Here is a 13948-nt window from a genome sequence, read left to right as displayed (position 1 = left end):
GGGACTTGTGTCCCCAGTGATTGGATTGGCTTTGGAGGCATCCACTGTTCAGTTCTTTCTAGTCCTAGCTTGCGTCTAGTTTTGTGAATTACGTCAGGAAACTCTTTGCCTCTGTTTCCTCCAGTTCCCAGCAGTTTCAGGTGCTGAGTCTGGGGCCACCTTAAACAAGGACTGCGGCTAACACATGCCACAAATATTCAGACATTCAGGATGAGTCTGCCATCATCAGAACATTGCAAGCCAGGCATTCCAGTGACCCTGGGTTCCTTTAGTGGCTCCTGGTAACTTGCAGGCGTGGCACGCATACACTCTCCTTTGGAGACTCCTTTGAGATTTGCCCATATAGTAGGAGAACATGGTTATTTGTATATCTAATGTACATTTCCATCCACAAAATAGGGCTCAGGTCACCTAGGTATAAAGAGTCGGATACACAGATTGACTACAAAAACAACAGAGAGTCTTGTGGCACCTTAGAGAGTAACAGATTTATTATTGGAGAAGCTTCCATAGACTGCAGCCCATCTCATCAGATGAAAGCTTACCATTATATTTTTTGCGGTCAATTTATGTACCGCCGTAACAAACTAACACAGCTACCCCCCTGGAAATAGATTGGTTAATATGTTTCTGGTTCTAAATAGCAGTTGAATTTGTGTAGATTTTATGAAGAATACATTTTATCAAGGAGATCTCATGGTGTCTGACCATGACCTGCTCTTGACTCTTGCAGGTTGCCCAGCTTCTCAGCAACACTGACCCAGACTCCAAGGCCTCCCTCACAGTGTCGTGCTTGGGAGAGGGAGACTGGGGCTACCTTGGACACCCCCAATTCCAGGATCTTTTCAATCTGAGAGTGAACCCTGATCCAATCCTGCCAGAGATGGATGGGGTCTCTGAATTTGCTGAGTATGTCTCCGAGACAGTGGATGTTCCATCACCCTTTGATCTCTTGGAGCCCCCAACCTCTGGGGGCTTTCTAAAGCTCTCCAAACCCTGCTGCTACATTTTCCCAGGAGGGAGGGGAGATTCAGCTCTCTTTGCTGTCAATGGGTTCAACATCCTGGTGGATGGTGGCTCTGAGAGGAAATCCTGTTTCTGGAAACTGGTCCGACACCTGGACAGGATTGATTCAATTCTTCTGACCCACATTGGGGCTGACAACCTTCCAGGCATTAATGGGCTCCTCCAAAGGAAGATTGCAGAGCAGGATGAAGAGCAGTCACAAGGCTCCACCAATTATAGTGACTGGATGAAGAATCTCATCTCCCCTGAACTTGGGGTTGTTTTCTTCAACGTTCCTGAGAAGCTCAAAATGCCAGAGTCCTCCATGAAGGTCAAAAGAAGCATTGAGGAGGCAAGTCTGACACTGCAGTACCTCAGCAGGCTAGGCCTAAAGCCAGAGCCCCTCTATAGAGTTGTCAGCAACACCATTGAGCCTATCACATTGTTCCACAAAATGGGTGTTGGAAAGTTGGACATGTACATCTTGAACCCAGTCAAAGAGAGCAAGGAGATGCAATTTCTCATGCAGAAGTGGGCTGGGAACAGTAAAGCCAAGACAGGCGTCATCCTAGCCAACGGGAAAGAAGGGGAGATTTCTGTCCCCTATTTGACATCCATCACAGCCTTGGTAGTCTGGCTCCCAGCAAGCCCAGCAGAAAAAATAGTACGAGTTTTGTTTCCAGGAAATGCTCCACAGAATAAGATTTTGGAAGGTCTTGAGAAGCTCAAGCATCTGGATTTTCTGAAGTATCCCATAGCTACACAGAAGGTACTGGCCTCTGGCATGCCCTCGCCTGCACTGAAGCAGAGCAAGATTAAGCAAAGGACAGACAGCAAAGAGAGTCTCAAGTCTTCCCCTAAGCCACCCACAGCAAAGGTAGCTGCCGAGGAAACGAAGGCTGAAATAGCAAAAGAGGCTAAAATTGAGAAAAAGGGGAAAGAGCCCTCTGAAACTCCCCCAGAGAAGCCTGTTAAAGCTGAAAAGATAAAAATGGACTCCAGTGATGCCCTTAAAGCTGAGAAAAGAAAACTTGGCAAAGACAAAGTTGGCAAGAAACACCTCAAGGAGAAAGTTTCCAAACTGGAGGAGAAAAGGGACAAGGAAAAAAAAGATATTAAGAAAGAGAGGAAAGAGTTTAAGAAAGATGATGGGAAGAAAGAAGAGAAAAAAAAGGATGCCAAACCAGAGCTGAAAAAAGTTTCTAAGCCGGACTTGAAGCCTTTCACCCCTGAAGTAAGGAAGACCTTATACAAGGCAAAGGTTCCTGGCAGAGTCAAAACTGAGAAATTCCGCAGCAAAGCTGAGAAGGACATCCTTGCAGAACAGAAGTCATCACCTGTGCCAGTGAAACCTTGCCAGGCCCAAGAGCCAGCAGCCCTGGTTGAGCAGAGGCTTGTTCTGTCATCACCAGAGGACCTCACCAAAGACTTTGAGGAGCTGAAGTCTGAAGAGCAGGTAAGGCCTCCAGATGTGCCTGCGTCAGTCGAGAGAGAGATTGTCTTCAAACAGCCAGAAGAACAGGGCCCTTGTGATGTGGCTGCTTGGGAGGATAGCCTGAGATCAGAAGGAATCAGCAGTCCAAAGTCCCCTTCCCTAGATGTGCCAGAGGAGGGAATAACAGTAACCAGAGCTGGAGCAGAGGAAGCAGGGAAAACACCTGGAATCCCAGAGGAGAGAGCAGCCTTGGGAGAACCTCTTGAGAGGGGAGACCATGATGGGAATGTTGGAAAGACAGTAACAAAATTTCCTAGGAAAGGCACCGGAAAGGAGAGCGATCAGATGCTGGCACCCAGGGACTCCCTAGGCCAGATGCACCAAGAGGAAGAAGGAAATGCTGCTTCTGAAATGAAGTGCACGGACTCAAGAGAAAGTAGACAAAATGAAAGGAAAGAGGATGTGATAGAAAAGGCTGAGCTGGAAGGGATGGAAGAGCACTATGTGAAGGCAAAAGATGAAGAGACAGTGAGGGGAAATTTATCTCTGTTCCAGCAGCCAGAAGGCCCACCTTTACCATCTGAAGAACAAAGAAAGGAGCCGAAGGAAGAATGGGCAAACCATTCCTGGAAAGTTCCTGGAAAGCCAGCAGTGATGAAGGAGGAGGAGGAATCTTGCCTAGGCAGCGCACCTGTCCCACCAGGAGAACACGTCTCTTACATCCAGGATGAAACCATCCCTGGTTACTCTGAGACGGAGCAGACTATCTCTGACGAGGAGATCCAGGACGAGCAGGAGGAGAGGGCGCTGCGTCGCAAGCCAGACATGGGCTCCTACGACGTGGCTGTGCCAGGCCCCAGAGGCTCCCTCGAGGCTGTCCACAGCTTGGCAGCAGTCGAAGCCACCAAAGGTGTTGCTGGCCAAGAAGCAGAAATCCTCGCCTACCCCACAAACATCGTGGCAGCCCCCTTGGCGGAAGAGGAGCATATATCCTCGGCAACATCCATCACAGAGTGCGACAAGCTCTCCTCCTTCGCCACTTCTGTGGCAGAAGACCAGTCCATTGCATCGATGACGGCTCCGCAGACAGAGGAAACTGGCAGAAGCTCCTTACTGCTGGATACCGTGAACAGCATGCCTTCCTCTCGCACGGAGGCCACTCAGGGCCTGGACTACATGCCCTCTGCTGGCACTATATCTCCCACTTCTTCGCTGGAGGAGGACAAGGGCTTTAAGTCTCCACCTCCAGAAGACTTCCATACGCAAACTGAAAGTGAGGGGAAAATTGAGGCCTGCAAAAAGGGCTCGCAGCAGCAGGAAGATGAAGAAGAAGAGGAAGAAGACAAAGAGACCCCAAATATTGAGAGGCCATGGCATTATGATGCCCCTGTGTTTTCTCAACAAGGTCCTTTGGGAGATGGTTCAACTGAAGGAACCCTGGAAGGGGTGCAAGGAGACACATTGCTTCTGGATCAAGGAGAGGCACAGTTGCTACGGGGAGATGCAAGCTCTGGCGATGCTGAGGAACGGTGCATGAGCCCTGATGACAGCACAGTCAAAATGGCCTCCCCCACCCAATCAGGCCCCACCAGCGCGGGGCACACGCCATTCCACCAATCTCCCGTGGATGAAAAGTCAGACACTGTGGAGACAGAGCTGTTTGAGAGGGCAGCAGAGGCTCCTGCAAGGTGGGGTGAAGTAGAACACACCAGCAAGGCTTTTGAAGTGGAGGTAACTGCCATGGAAGAAGAGGCCTCTGCTCTCCTTAAGGACAAGCCTGGTCCAGGAGGCACTTCCTCCCTGGCTGCAGAGTCTATATCCTCCCAGAGCGGGAGTGGGAGTCTGCCTCTTGAAAGAGAGGAGCTAATAAGAAGCTCCTATCATAAGCAAGAAACCCTTGACATTTCTGATCTGTATCCTCCCACCAAAGACACACTTCCAGAGCCCAAAGAGAGCTCACCACCTAAGACAGCCGACTCCACCGAGGATGCCTCCCACGAAAGTGTAAAACGCTTTGGCGATGAACTGCTCTCTCCTGCAGAAATACCTCCTCCAAAAGGATGGGAGGAACTTTCAGGCAGACCTGAAGATGAGAAATCTTTGCAAGTATCCATAAAAAATATTTCACTGGAGGAAGCAAAATTGTTTTCTTTTATTGAAGAGATCCCTGAGAAAGCAAAATCTTCAGATGATTCCACCCAAGAAATGTCACCAGAAGATGAGAAAACACTACATTTCACAGAATGCAGCTTAGATCAAGAGAAGTCTCCTCCCGTTGCTATCAAACACATTTCTCCAGAAGGCAGCAAAACTTATGTGAGCCTTAGTGAAGAAACCCCTTCACACTTGTTCACAGAAGAGATTTCTCAAATAGATGAGAAATACCTATTTACAAAAGAGTTCCCTGCTAAAACACCCTTGCCAGACATGTTCACAGAATTCTGTCCTGAAACTAGACACCAAGCTTTCTCAGAACAGAGCCCAGCTAAAGGTGAAAAATCAGAAGCTTTTGTCAAAGAGGACTCCCCCAATTCCCTTTCATTCCCCAAGCAAGGTCCATTTCAAAACAGCCATGCCACCCTGATAATGTCTTCTGCAGATCTCTTTCTAGAAAATGCCATGTCATTTTCCTTAACTGAAAAAGAGGATATCAAAGAACTGTCTCCAAGATCTTCCTCCAGAGAAATGTTTCCAGAGGTGAAGTCCTCAAGCATCACAGAAGCAAGCCCAGTTCCAGACAGGGAGACCTTGGCAGTCTCCTCTGGAGAAACGATGGGGCCATGTCAATTTCTGGAAGATAGTGGAGATACAGAAGGTGAACCATCTCCAGAAATGGAAGACATTTATCTGAAAGATACAAGCTATGAGAAGAAAGTGTGGTTTCCAGAGGAAGTGAAGGAAGTGCCATGTGAAGAACGACAGAAGTACGATAAAGAAAGGGGGGAGTGCACATTTTTGGATGATGAGTTTGAGAGAGGTGGAAAGAAGGCTCCACTTTCTGCAACTGAAGAGGGAGAGATTCCACACCTTGTGGTGCCTGAAGGCTTTTCAGGGCTGGCAGAGAAGGACATTTGGGAAGAAGCTGCCACTCAGAAGCAAGGAACGTTTCCCAAGAATGGCTTTCCACTTGTAGGTAACAAGCCTGTGGCTCAGCAGGTGAGAGAAAGATCATCTGCTCAAATGCTGACATTTGCCCAAACAAATGATAAGCAAAGTGTGCTGGATGCAAAGGAATTTCAAATGATTGGCTTTGTCATTCCCCCCACTCCTGAACTTGAGAGTGAGCCGAAGTCTAGCCTCGGTTGGACCGCTTTGTCCCTGCCACACCAGCCCACGATGCCCACTGCAACGGAAGGGATAGAAGAGGCTCTGCACACAGCTATGCACATTGAAGACAAAGTTGCCACAGAGCCAAGTCCTGTTTCTGCGGGTGGAGCCATGGGCACCCCTCCGCTGTCTCCTGCTTCGGAGAAACGAGCAGCATTCTTGTTAGAGCAGGGAAAGCCCTCTGCAGTAGACCAAATGATGGACAAATTCCCACCAGGAATTGCAGAGAAGAGATCAGAGGCTGATGCTCTACTCAAAGGACAGCTGGAACCCAAAGAGAGACAGCACACGAAGCAAGATGCTGAGGGAAAGCGTCGTGATCACTCTTACGATCACTCCGATGAAAGCCACGAGCAGAAGATGACGAGCACAGCTTCTCTGAGCACAGCTGCAGAGCCAGAGGAGAACAGACAGTCCCCTCCAGGGCAGGATCTCAGAGGAAGCAGAGCCTTTGCAACCCCTTCACAGGACACAATCTCTTTTGGCCAAATGGAGTGTCATGTGCAGTCTGGCACCATGGGGTCCTCCCATCATTTTGAGTTTTGTGAATCAAAAGAGGATGTTGATGGGAAAGGGCACGAGAGGGAAGAGAGAGAGCCAACCCCCTATCCTCATGAGAAGACTTTCCAGTATACAGATGTCTATGGGGATGTTGAGATGGCTGGTGTTGGCCACTCTGGAAAGGATGTGGTGCTCAAGACAGGGAAAGCACCCAGGTCCCAGAAAGAATCCCTTTACCCCATCTCTTCCAAGGAAGAAGAGTCTTGCCTATACACTCCTACTGAGAAGGAGCTCTCATCTCCTGCCTCCCCAAAGGAGCCCTCCTTTGAGTGTGCCGGTGTTCATGAGCAGCAGCATCCCCAGGCTGAGCAGCACAGTGATCCACGTGGCTTGGCATCCAAGGAGAACATCACAAGTGCATCACTTCTCCCACCAGAACATCTGGTGAGCCCTCCACCTTCATCTGATTATGGATGGAACCTAGGAGGCAAAGGCTTCACCTGTCCCACTGATGTCACTGACAGGTTTAATCAGAAAGAAGCAACTGTCTACCTGGAAGATGTGCATTCTTCAGATGCAAACATCAGCCAGGAGCAGAGATCTCCTTCTCCAAAGCACTCCCAGCCCAAGGACATTTATTATGAGGAAGCTGAAAAAGGAGAAGAGAGTGCCAGTGATTCAGAGTTGGAGAAAGGTGCCAAAGAGAAGTCAGAAAAAGAGTCCAAGTGTACAGGGTTCTCCTCAGCTCTGAAGCCAGCTAGCGAGAAGGAAAAGGAACCCTATACAGACATTTCAGCACTGGAGAAGGAGTGTGTATCAGCGCCATGGCAAGAAGTCTGTGGTGCATTGTTGGGGGAGGAAAATCAGGCAGAGAGAACAGCCCTGAAGGCAGAAGATGTAGTTGCCTATGGCAGCCTCATAGATTCGGGCATAGAAGGGTGGGCCCCAGTCCTGACCCCAAATGTGTCTGTGGATGCGACAGTAGGCCTGCACTCTGAGGAGGAGGAGGAGGAAGCCTCCCTTGGAAAAGATGCTGGTGAGGCGGACTCCAAAGGCTTCTGCTTCACAATGGCTGTTAGAGAGAAGGAGTATCCAAAGGGCTCCGCCCTTCTGGCTAAAGGACTAGATTGTTCTTCCTCTGGCTTCGAACTCTCTTCCCTAGAAAAGCGTGAGTCGTCCATTCTGTTCAGACATGAAGCCCATTTCTCATCCCAGTTATGGGACAGATCTCACACACCAAACATACCTGGTCCTGGTAAAAGGTATTCGTCCTCAGAAAAGAGCAAGGGAGATGAATATTTGGAGGTGTCAGAACACCACTCCTCCTTCACACGAGTCTCACTGCCAGATCTGAATGAAAAAGGGAGCCTTGGGGGCCCCCAAGAGGAGCAGCCACTCGGAGCGCCATCCCCGCCGTCTTCGGAGGAAACGTCCCCACAGGCTTCCCATCCGAGGACGCAGACTGCCGGCGAGAACGTCTGCCCGGGCATCCCGCTAGGAGCAGCTGCCGCCACAGAGCCAGGCACCCGGAGCACCCGGGACATGCCCCTGTTGCTTCCAGAAAGTTCTGCAAAGGCACCTCTGGGTGAGCTGAGAGGGGCTGCCTGTGCCAGCAGAGGTGACAGCACCCTCCTGCCCCTGGCCCCTCCGCCACTGGAATCGTGCCGCACAGTGAGCTGCCCGGCACAACAGCCACCAGGCCCTGGAGCGTGGCCGGCAAACACCTCCCCCCCAGGCAGCACGACAGCTGCTCTCCACTGGCAGCAGGAGGCCATTGCCAGTGCCAACGGCCCCACAGAAGTGAGCACCATCCCACCGGCCTTCCACGGCGTGCCACATGTCATGGAGAAAGCGAGGAGGAGGAGGGAGGAGGAGGAGAACTGTGAAAGGAAAAGCCGCCCCTCTTCCCTCCTGTCCCCTGAGCCCTTCTTCCCAGAACCTCAGAAGGACAGCCAAGCGGAGGATCTTGGTGATGCCTCCCATGAGTTGGAGCCATGTTTGGGAGCCACCTCAGAATGTGGGCAGAAGTTCTCATGCTCTCATAATCAGAGGAAGGGTGAATTATCCCCATCATTCATTAACCCAAGTCCTCACGATTCATCGGAGGAAGACAGTGAGTTTTCACAGGCTGAAGAGCATCCTTCAGTAAAGGGGAAGCCTGATTCCATTGCTGGTGGCCGCAGACAAGCCAGTACTATGGTGGAAGAAACTCCTCCCACCTCTGCAAGTAACTCTGGAACCTCCCAGTCTGACTCGGATGTCCCTCCAGAAACAGAAGAATGTCCCTCCATCACAGCCGATGCAGCCATGGACTCGGATGAAGACGCCGATTTCCTCCCAGTGGACAAAGCTGTGGGCAGCTCACATCACAGCAGCAGCAGCACAAGATCTGGCCATGACCCACAGCCCACTTTCCAGGTGGACCCCCATCCTCACCCTCCACACCCAGATGTCTGCATGATGGACCCTGAGATGCTGCTAAATGGACAGAACATGAACAGGCCTGACAAGATATCCAAGAAGGATCTGAAGGAGAAAAACAGAGGACTGAGAAAGCCATTGGTCAAGCCCAAGCCCTCTTCCCCTGCCCGGAAGCAAGAAAAATGGTCACCTAGCCCCATGAAGCAGCCATCTGACAGGTCTCCGAAGCCAGCATTGGCAAAGAGAGAGAAACTGCTCAAGTCCCACATGGAAGAGAAAGATGAGGGCTACCGAAGCAGCCACACCAACCCTGGCAAGAACCTTGTCAGCGGCATCAGAACAAGTTCAGGTGAGATGGGACAGATGCATAGCCCTGGCAGTGGGCTGCAAGGATACTGGGGGCTCTTGTTCTCCAGAGCCATGAGTACCTTGGGCAGAGGAGCTGGTTCCAGTAGATGCTTCCGAAATGATCAAGGATGGTCTCAGGAAGATTTCTCGTCTTGCCATCTCATCCCTTACTGCAGTACAGCTGGAGGTGAAGACAACAGCTTCCATCACATTGCAACAGGATCCAGAAAACGAGCGACAAATCCATTGACGAGGGCAAAGAATCCAGGCAGAGCCCTTCATAACATGGCTGAGGTGTCCGGGGCATGCAGGACAGAGGCTTGGTCAGGGGTGCTGTGAGAAATGAAAGGAGCGGCTAGATCTGCCTGCCTGGTTCTGCTTGGCATGCCAGGCCAGAAAAGCCGAGCCCAAAGGGGCCCAGGCTGGGGCCTGGCAGCTGGCAGCTGCTGAGGGGTGCAAGGCGTTTGACACTTGCACGCCTCGCTCGGCCTGGAGGGGGCTTTGGGGGCCCGAAAGGGCTGTGGCAGCTTGGTCTCCTCGTTGCATTGCAGTGACTCTACTGGGGCTCTGAATAGCTAGGCTGCAGCAGATGTTGGCCAGCTGAGATTGCAAGCCAGGATCCACAACTTTTGAGCCCTAGGTTCCTGCCTGGTCCGCACTGGAAGCTGTTACTTCCTCCTCTACCTCATCCCTGCAGTAAGGAAGATAAATTTTCTTGAGCCTGCCCTTGAGCAGTTTGGAAGCAATTGAAACCAGTTCTTCTGACCAAGATACTCATGGCTCCGAAGAGCAAAGCCACGATGCTCATGGAGCCACAGCAAAGGCCTTATCCTGTAAGCCAGGGACAGGCCATGCGGCGCCCCGGGCACTGATGCGCACCCTGGCGCCTATCTTGGTGCTCGCCAAGGCGCCCTGCCCCCTTTAAAAGAATGCACACATTTTCTTAGGAGCAGCTGGGATGGCTGTGAAGCAGGCTTCTGGTGGTGTTGAAATCTCTGGGTTCAACGGGGTTGTTTAGTGTGGTGGGGCTCAGGCCCCACCTCTGCTGTGCACTCAGTTGTGAGGGCAGGTCGCCTGTCCTTCGCCACACCTCCCATGACAGCCGTTTTGTGGTGATGCCAGGGACCCTTTCTCACATCGCCAAGTGTGTCAACAGCCCCCAGAGGTGGTGGTAGTAACAGTGGTAGTTGTTACGATGATGGTGGTGGTGGTGCTCTCTTCTGCAGAACTGCAGCTAGCAGCATACTTAAAAACAGCAATAATGCAATGCAGTTAATACAGACGATACAGTAATACAGCAGGAATCGCAATAAAACAAGATCTAAAATTGCACACTAGCGAATGCTGGAGGGCCTGGCAGAGTGGAAGTGAGGGTTGAGGGCCTTCCTTCCTTCCTTCCTTCCTTCCTTCCTTCCTTCCTTCCCTCCTTCCTTCGTGTATTTTTTCCTTTCAACTATTTCCCTCCCATTGCTTACAGTGGGAGGGAGTTCATTTAGGCCAGCCCCAAGCCCGGTGCATATCCCCCCCCCCAATTGGGGCAGTGTCCAGAGACCAGGAGGCCTCCATCCACACTGTGGCCCTGAGCTGCCCCACGGCCACCTCTCCCACCATTGGGGTCCAATGCTGTCTGGGAGGTGAGTGGTGAAGAACATTCTGTTGGAGCTGGGAGGGGGGATCCAAGGTCCGGTCGCCTCTGCTGACCTCGAGCCATATTCCTTCTGGCTACTGGGATGTCCTGCCAAGGACCCTAAGATTGTACTTCAAAAGCTTGTAGAAATAAAAAGGTCTCCAGTTTCTTAAGAGAAGGGCTAGGGGCTGACAGATCTCGGCCACCTGCCCTGTCATCACCACAGAAAAGGCCTTGTCTCTCATGCTTCTCCAACACATACCTCGGGAGGCAGCAAGGGCAGGGACTCAGAGCCTGATCTGAAACGCCTGGGCAGGTGGGCTTATGCAGACATCGGTATACGCTAACCTGGCCCTAGAGCTAGAAGACCAACACTCGCATTTTGAATTGGGCCTGTAAGAAAGTAGGAAGCCAACAGCACTGACAAAGCATTGGAGTTGCATGTTCTGACTAGACAAAATTCAGGCTGCTGCATTTGAAACTAATTTGAAGCCTCCAGGCAGCCTTCGAAGGAAGCATCACACAGAGTCCAGGGGCCATTTCCCCACCCCCATCTCTGCTGCCCAAAAAAGGGCTGATTTGCTACTGCACAAGCGAATGTTGCTGGCAAGTTGCAGCTTGTTTGCCATTAGTACAAAGGGAAATCAGCCCTTTTTGACTCCCTCGCTGCCATATTTCTGCAGCAGATTCAGCGGTGGGGCCGCATGCTGCCCACCCCTGATGTAAAGAGTGTTGCACTAGTCTGGCCTGGATGGGACATGTCTGTCTTCTCCAGGAGAAGCTGCAGCTGGTGAATCAGTCCAGACTGTCCCAGAGCCTCCCTGGCCACTGCTGCCACCGCCGCCTGGGCATCCAGAGCAGGCGACCGATCCAGGACCCCCCCGCCCCTCCCAGGCAGTTTGCTCTTGGGGGCACCACCCCATCCAGCCCGAGCCCCTCATCTAGCGCGCTGCCACCCCATCCTGTCGCAATCAAGCCTCAGCTCGTCGGCTCCCGCCCACTCCTGTCCTGCCGCCAGACACTGCATGGCCGCCACTGCCTTCCTGGAATGGGCAAGGGAAAGCTGGGTGTCCACTGCGGGGCGATGACCCCTCTGCCCCAGCCTCCAACGGCCTCTCCCAGCCACTTGAGAGGCCAGGGGGCGCCTCGGAGTGCCCACGAGCCGCCTCCCGCATCTCCTCCGGAGCGCTTCCAGATCGGGGCCGAACCCAGGAGAGCAGAGCCGCATGCCCCTGCCCCAGAGTGTGCCCTGCCACTCCCTATGGCTGGTGGAGCTGCTGCCGTAGTGTCGCCACTGGGGCACCTGCCCCCGGCCCTCCGGGGAGTCCACTTTGCCATCTACAAAGAGTAGTACTTCTTGGTTCTAGCTGGACTGTCCCATTCAGCCTGTCCTGTGCTCTAAAAAATGGTCTGAGTCAGCGGGAACTTTGGGGTTCTTGTGGGAAGACCAGCCCCCCTTTCAGGTGGAGGCATGGCGGAGGCGGCACCAGACTCTCCGCTCCCCTTGGCCTGCCTCTGGCCTTTCTCCCATGCGAAGGAGCAGCAGAGACCTCCAGATCCCCCTTCTCCCCTGCCCCAATAGTCTCTCCCCTCGGCCTTGGGAGTGGAGGGGCTGGTTAGGAACAGAGCTGTGTGAGACCTGCTGGCTCATCTTGCCCAGTGTTGTCGACACCGATTGGTGGCGGCAGCTCTCCAGGGTTTCAGGGAGGATTTTCCCCAGTCGCACCCTGCGATGATGCTGGGATTGTATGCAGAGCAGGGCCCCGCCCTAAGCCAGGCCCCACCCCCTCCCCTGGGCCAGTGGCGACCTGGCTGAGCAAGAGTGAGCGGAGCTTGGATCAGCCGCGGAGGCCAGCGAGGGAGCCTTTTTTCACTGGGGCAGGCTGTCCCCAACCTGGTGCTAGCCAGATGTTTTGGGCTACAATGCCCATATGACCATTAGCCATGCTGGCTGGGGCTGGTGGGAGTTATAATCCCAACACCTGGTGGGCACAGGTCTACCCCTGCACTGGAGGTAGGACAAGTTGCTTCCTGTTATCTCTCTCCTCTCTCAGCAACAGTGCCTCGTGTCATCTGGAAGAAAGAAAGAACACGCACATTTTTAACAGAGAACCAAAATGAAGAATTCAGCCCGGCGCTTGGAAGAGCCCCTGAGGACCCCGCAGTTTGCCCCAAAGGCACGACTGGCCCGCTTCTCTCTCCTGCCCCCAGTTATGGCCGAAGTTGAGCCCCTCTCCCAGCTTGCCTGGAAGTAAAAGATAGCCCATTGGCCCCATGGAAGAAATGGAAATGGCATATGAGGAAGACCTTTTCAGTCTGCTGTCTCTTCCTGTCTTTCCACAACATCAGAATCTCTCAGATCCTTTAATTGCTCGGGTTTAGGGAGAGCAGCTGAAACAGGCCAGTTGTGGGATGCAAAGAAATGTTTAAACTGGGCCAGTTGTGAGGAAACTGGTGGTTGGGGCATTCAACTGGAAGCTGATGGCATAACAGTCCTTGGTTGCCACCAGTTGGTGTGTCCTCCAGAAAGCAAGAGGAAGGTTGTCACTTGTTGAATGCTTTGTCTGAAGTTGACCTCAATTTTCTCTCCCCAAGTTTCCGGTCACCCCAAAAGCAGCTCCTCTGTGCCCGCCGGACTGCCTGTCTATGTAGACCTGGCTTACGTCCCCAACCACTGCAGTGGGAAGAACACGGACCAGGAGTTCTTCAAGAGAGTCCGAGCTTCATACTATGTTGTGAGCGGGAATGACCCCGGCAGTGGGGAGCCCAGCCGTGTGGTCCTGGATGCCCTGCTGGAGGGAAAGGCCCAGTGGGGGGAGAACCTGCAGGTGAGTGGCTGGCAGGACTCCCCAAGAGGCAATGCAGATGTGCTCAAAAAGCCCATGTCTGAGGAGAGGGTGTCCTCCCCATCAGGAATACGAATAGGAATACATGTCTTCTCGGCGAGGACTGCCTAGCCGCAAGGCGAGCAGCCTAAGCCCCTGCCTTGTCCACGCACCACCTCATTCTCACAGAGCCCAGCCCACCCCATCGCCTCGCCCCAGAATAATGCTGCACTCTGGCCAGCCAACAGCCAGCATGGCCTCAAGGCCCCAAATCCTTTCAGAGGATGGACAGCAGGTGAGCCAGGCCTGCGGTGGTCCTGCCAGATGTAGTCCCAATCTGCCCCTTCACCAACCTCCAGCCAGCAGCAGAGCATGTGGCCAGCCCGCCCCCCCCCCCCCCGCTACTTCTACGCATAAACGGTGCTCCGGCTGCATGTCGAAGCTGCACTGTGGGCGCGA

At 52.8% G+C, this 13948-nt stretch overlaps 1 protein-coding gene across 2 annotated transcripts in view; it reads left to right on the top strand.

The window, feature by feature from the left end:
- The window catches only part of MAP1A (microtubule associated protein 1A), a 69169-nt gene that overhangs the window by 52093 nt on the left and 3128 nt on the right, over positions 1–13948 (top strand). The window contains exons 5-7 of one of the 2 annotated variants that reach the window (XM_084817806.1): positions 734–7736; positions 7773–9038; positions 13260–13492. In XM_084817806.1, coding sequence (XP_084673932.1) covers positions 734–7736; positions 7773–9038; positions 13260–13492 — 8502 coding nt within the window. Of the gene's footprint in view, positions 1–733; positions 9039–13259; positions 13493–13948 lie in introns of both variants that reach the window. The other variant, XM_084817805.1, reaches the window with a different exon arrangement.

Source organism: Heloderma suspectum, chromosome 11 (assembly GCF_057233095.1).
Source record: "Heloderma suspectum isolate Gila_16-S chromosome 11, 16-S_ref, whole genome shotgun sequence".
NCBI lineage: Eukaryota > Metazoa > Chordata > Lepidosauria > Squamata > Helodermatidae > Heloderma > Heloderma suspectum.
This window is presented reverse-complemented; position numbering and strand designations above follow the sequence as displayed.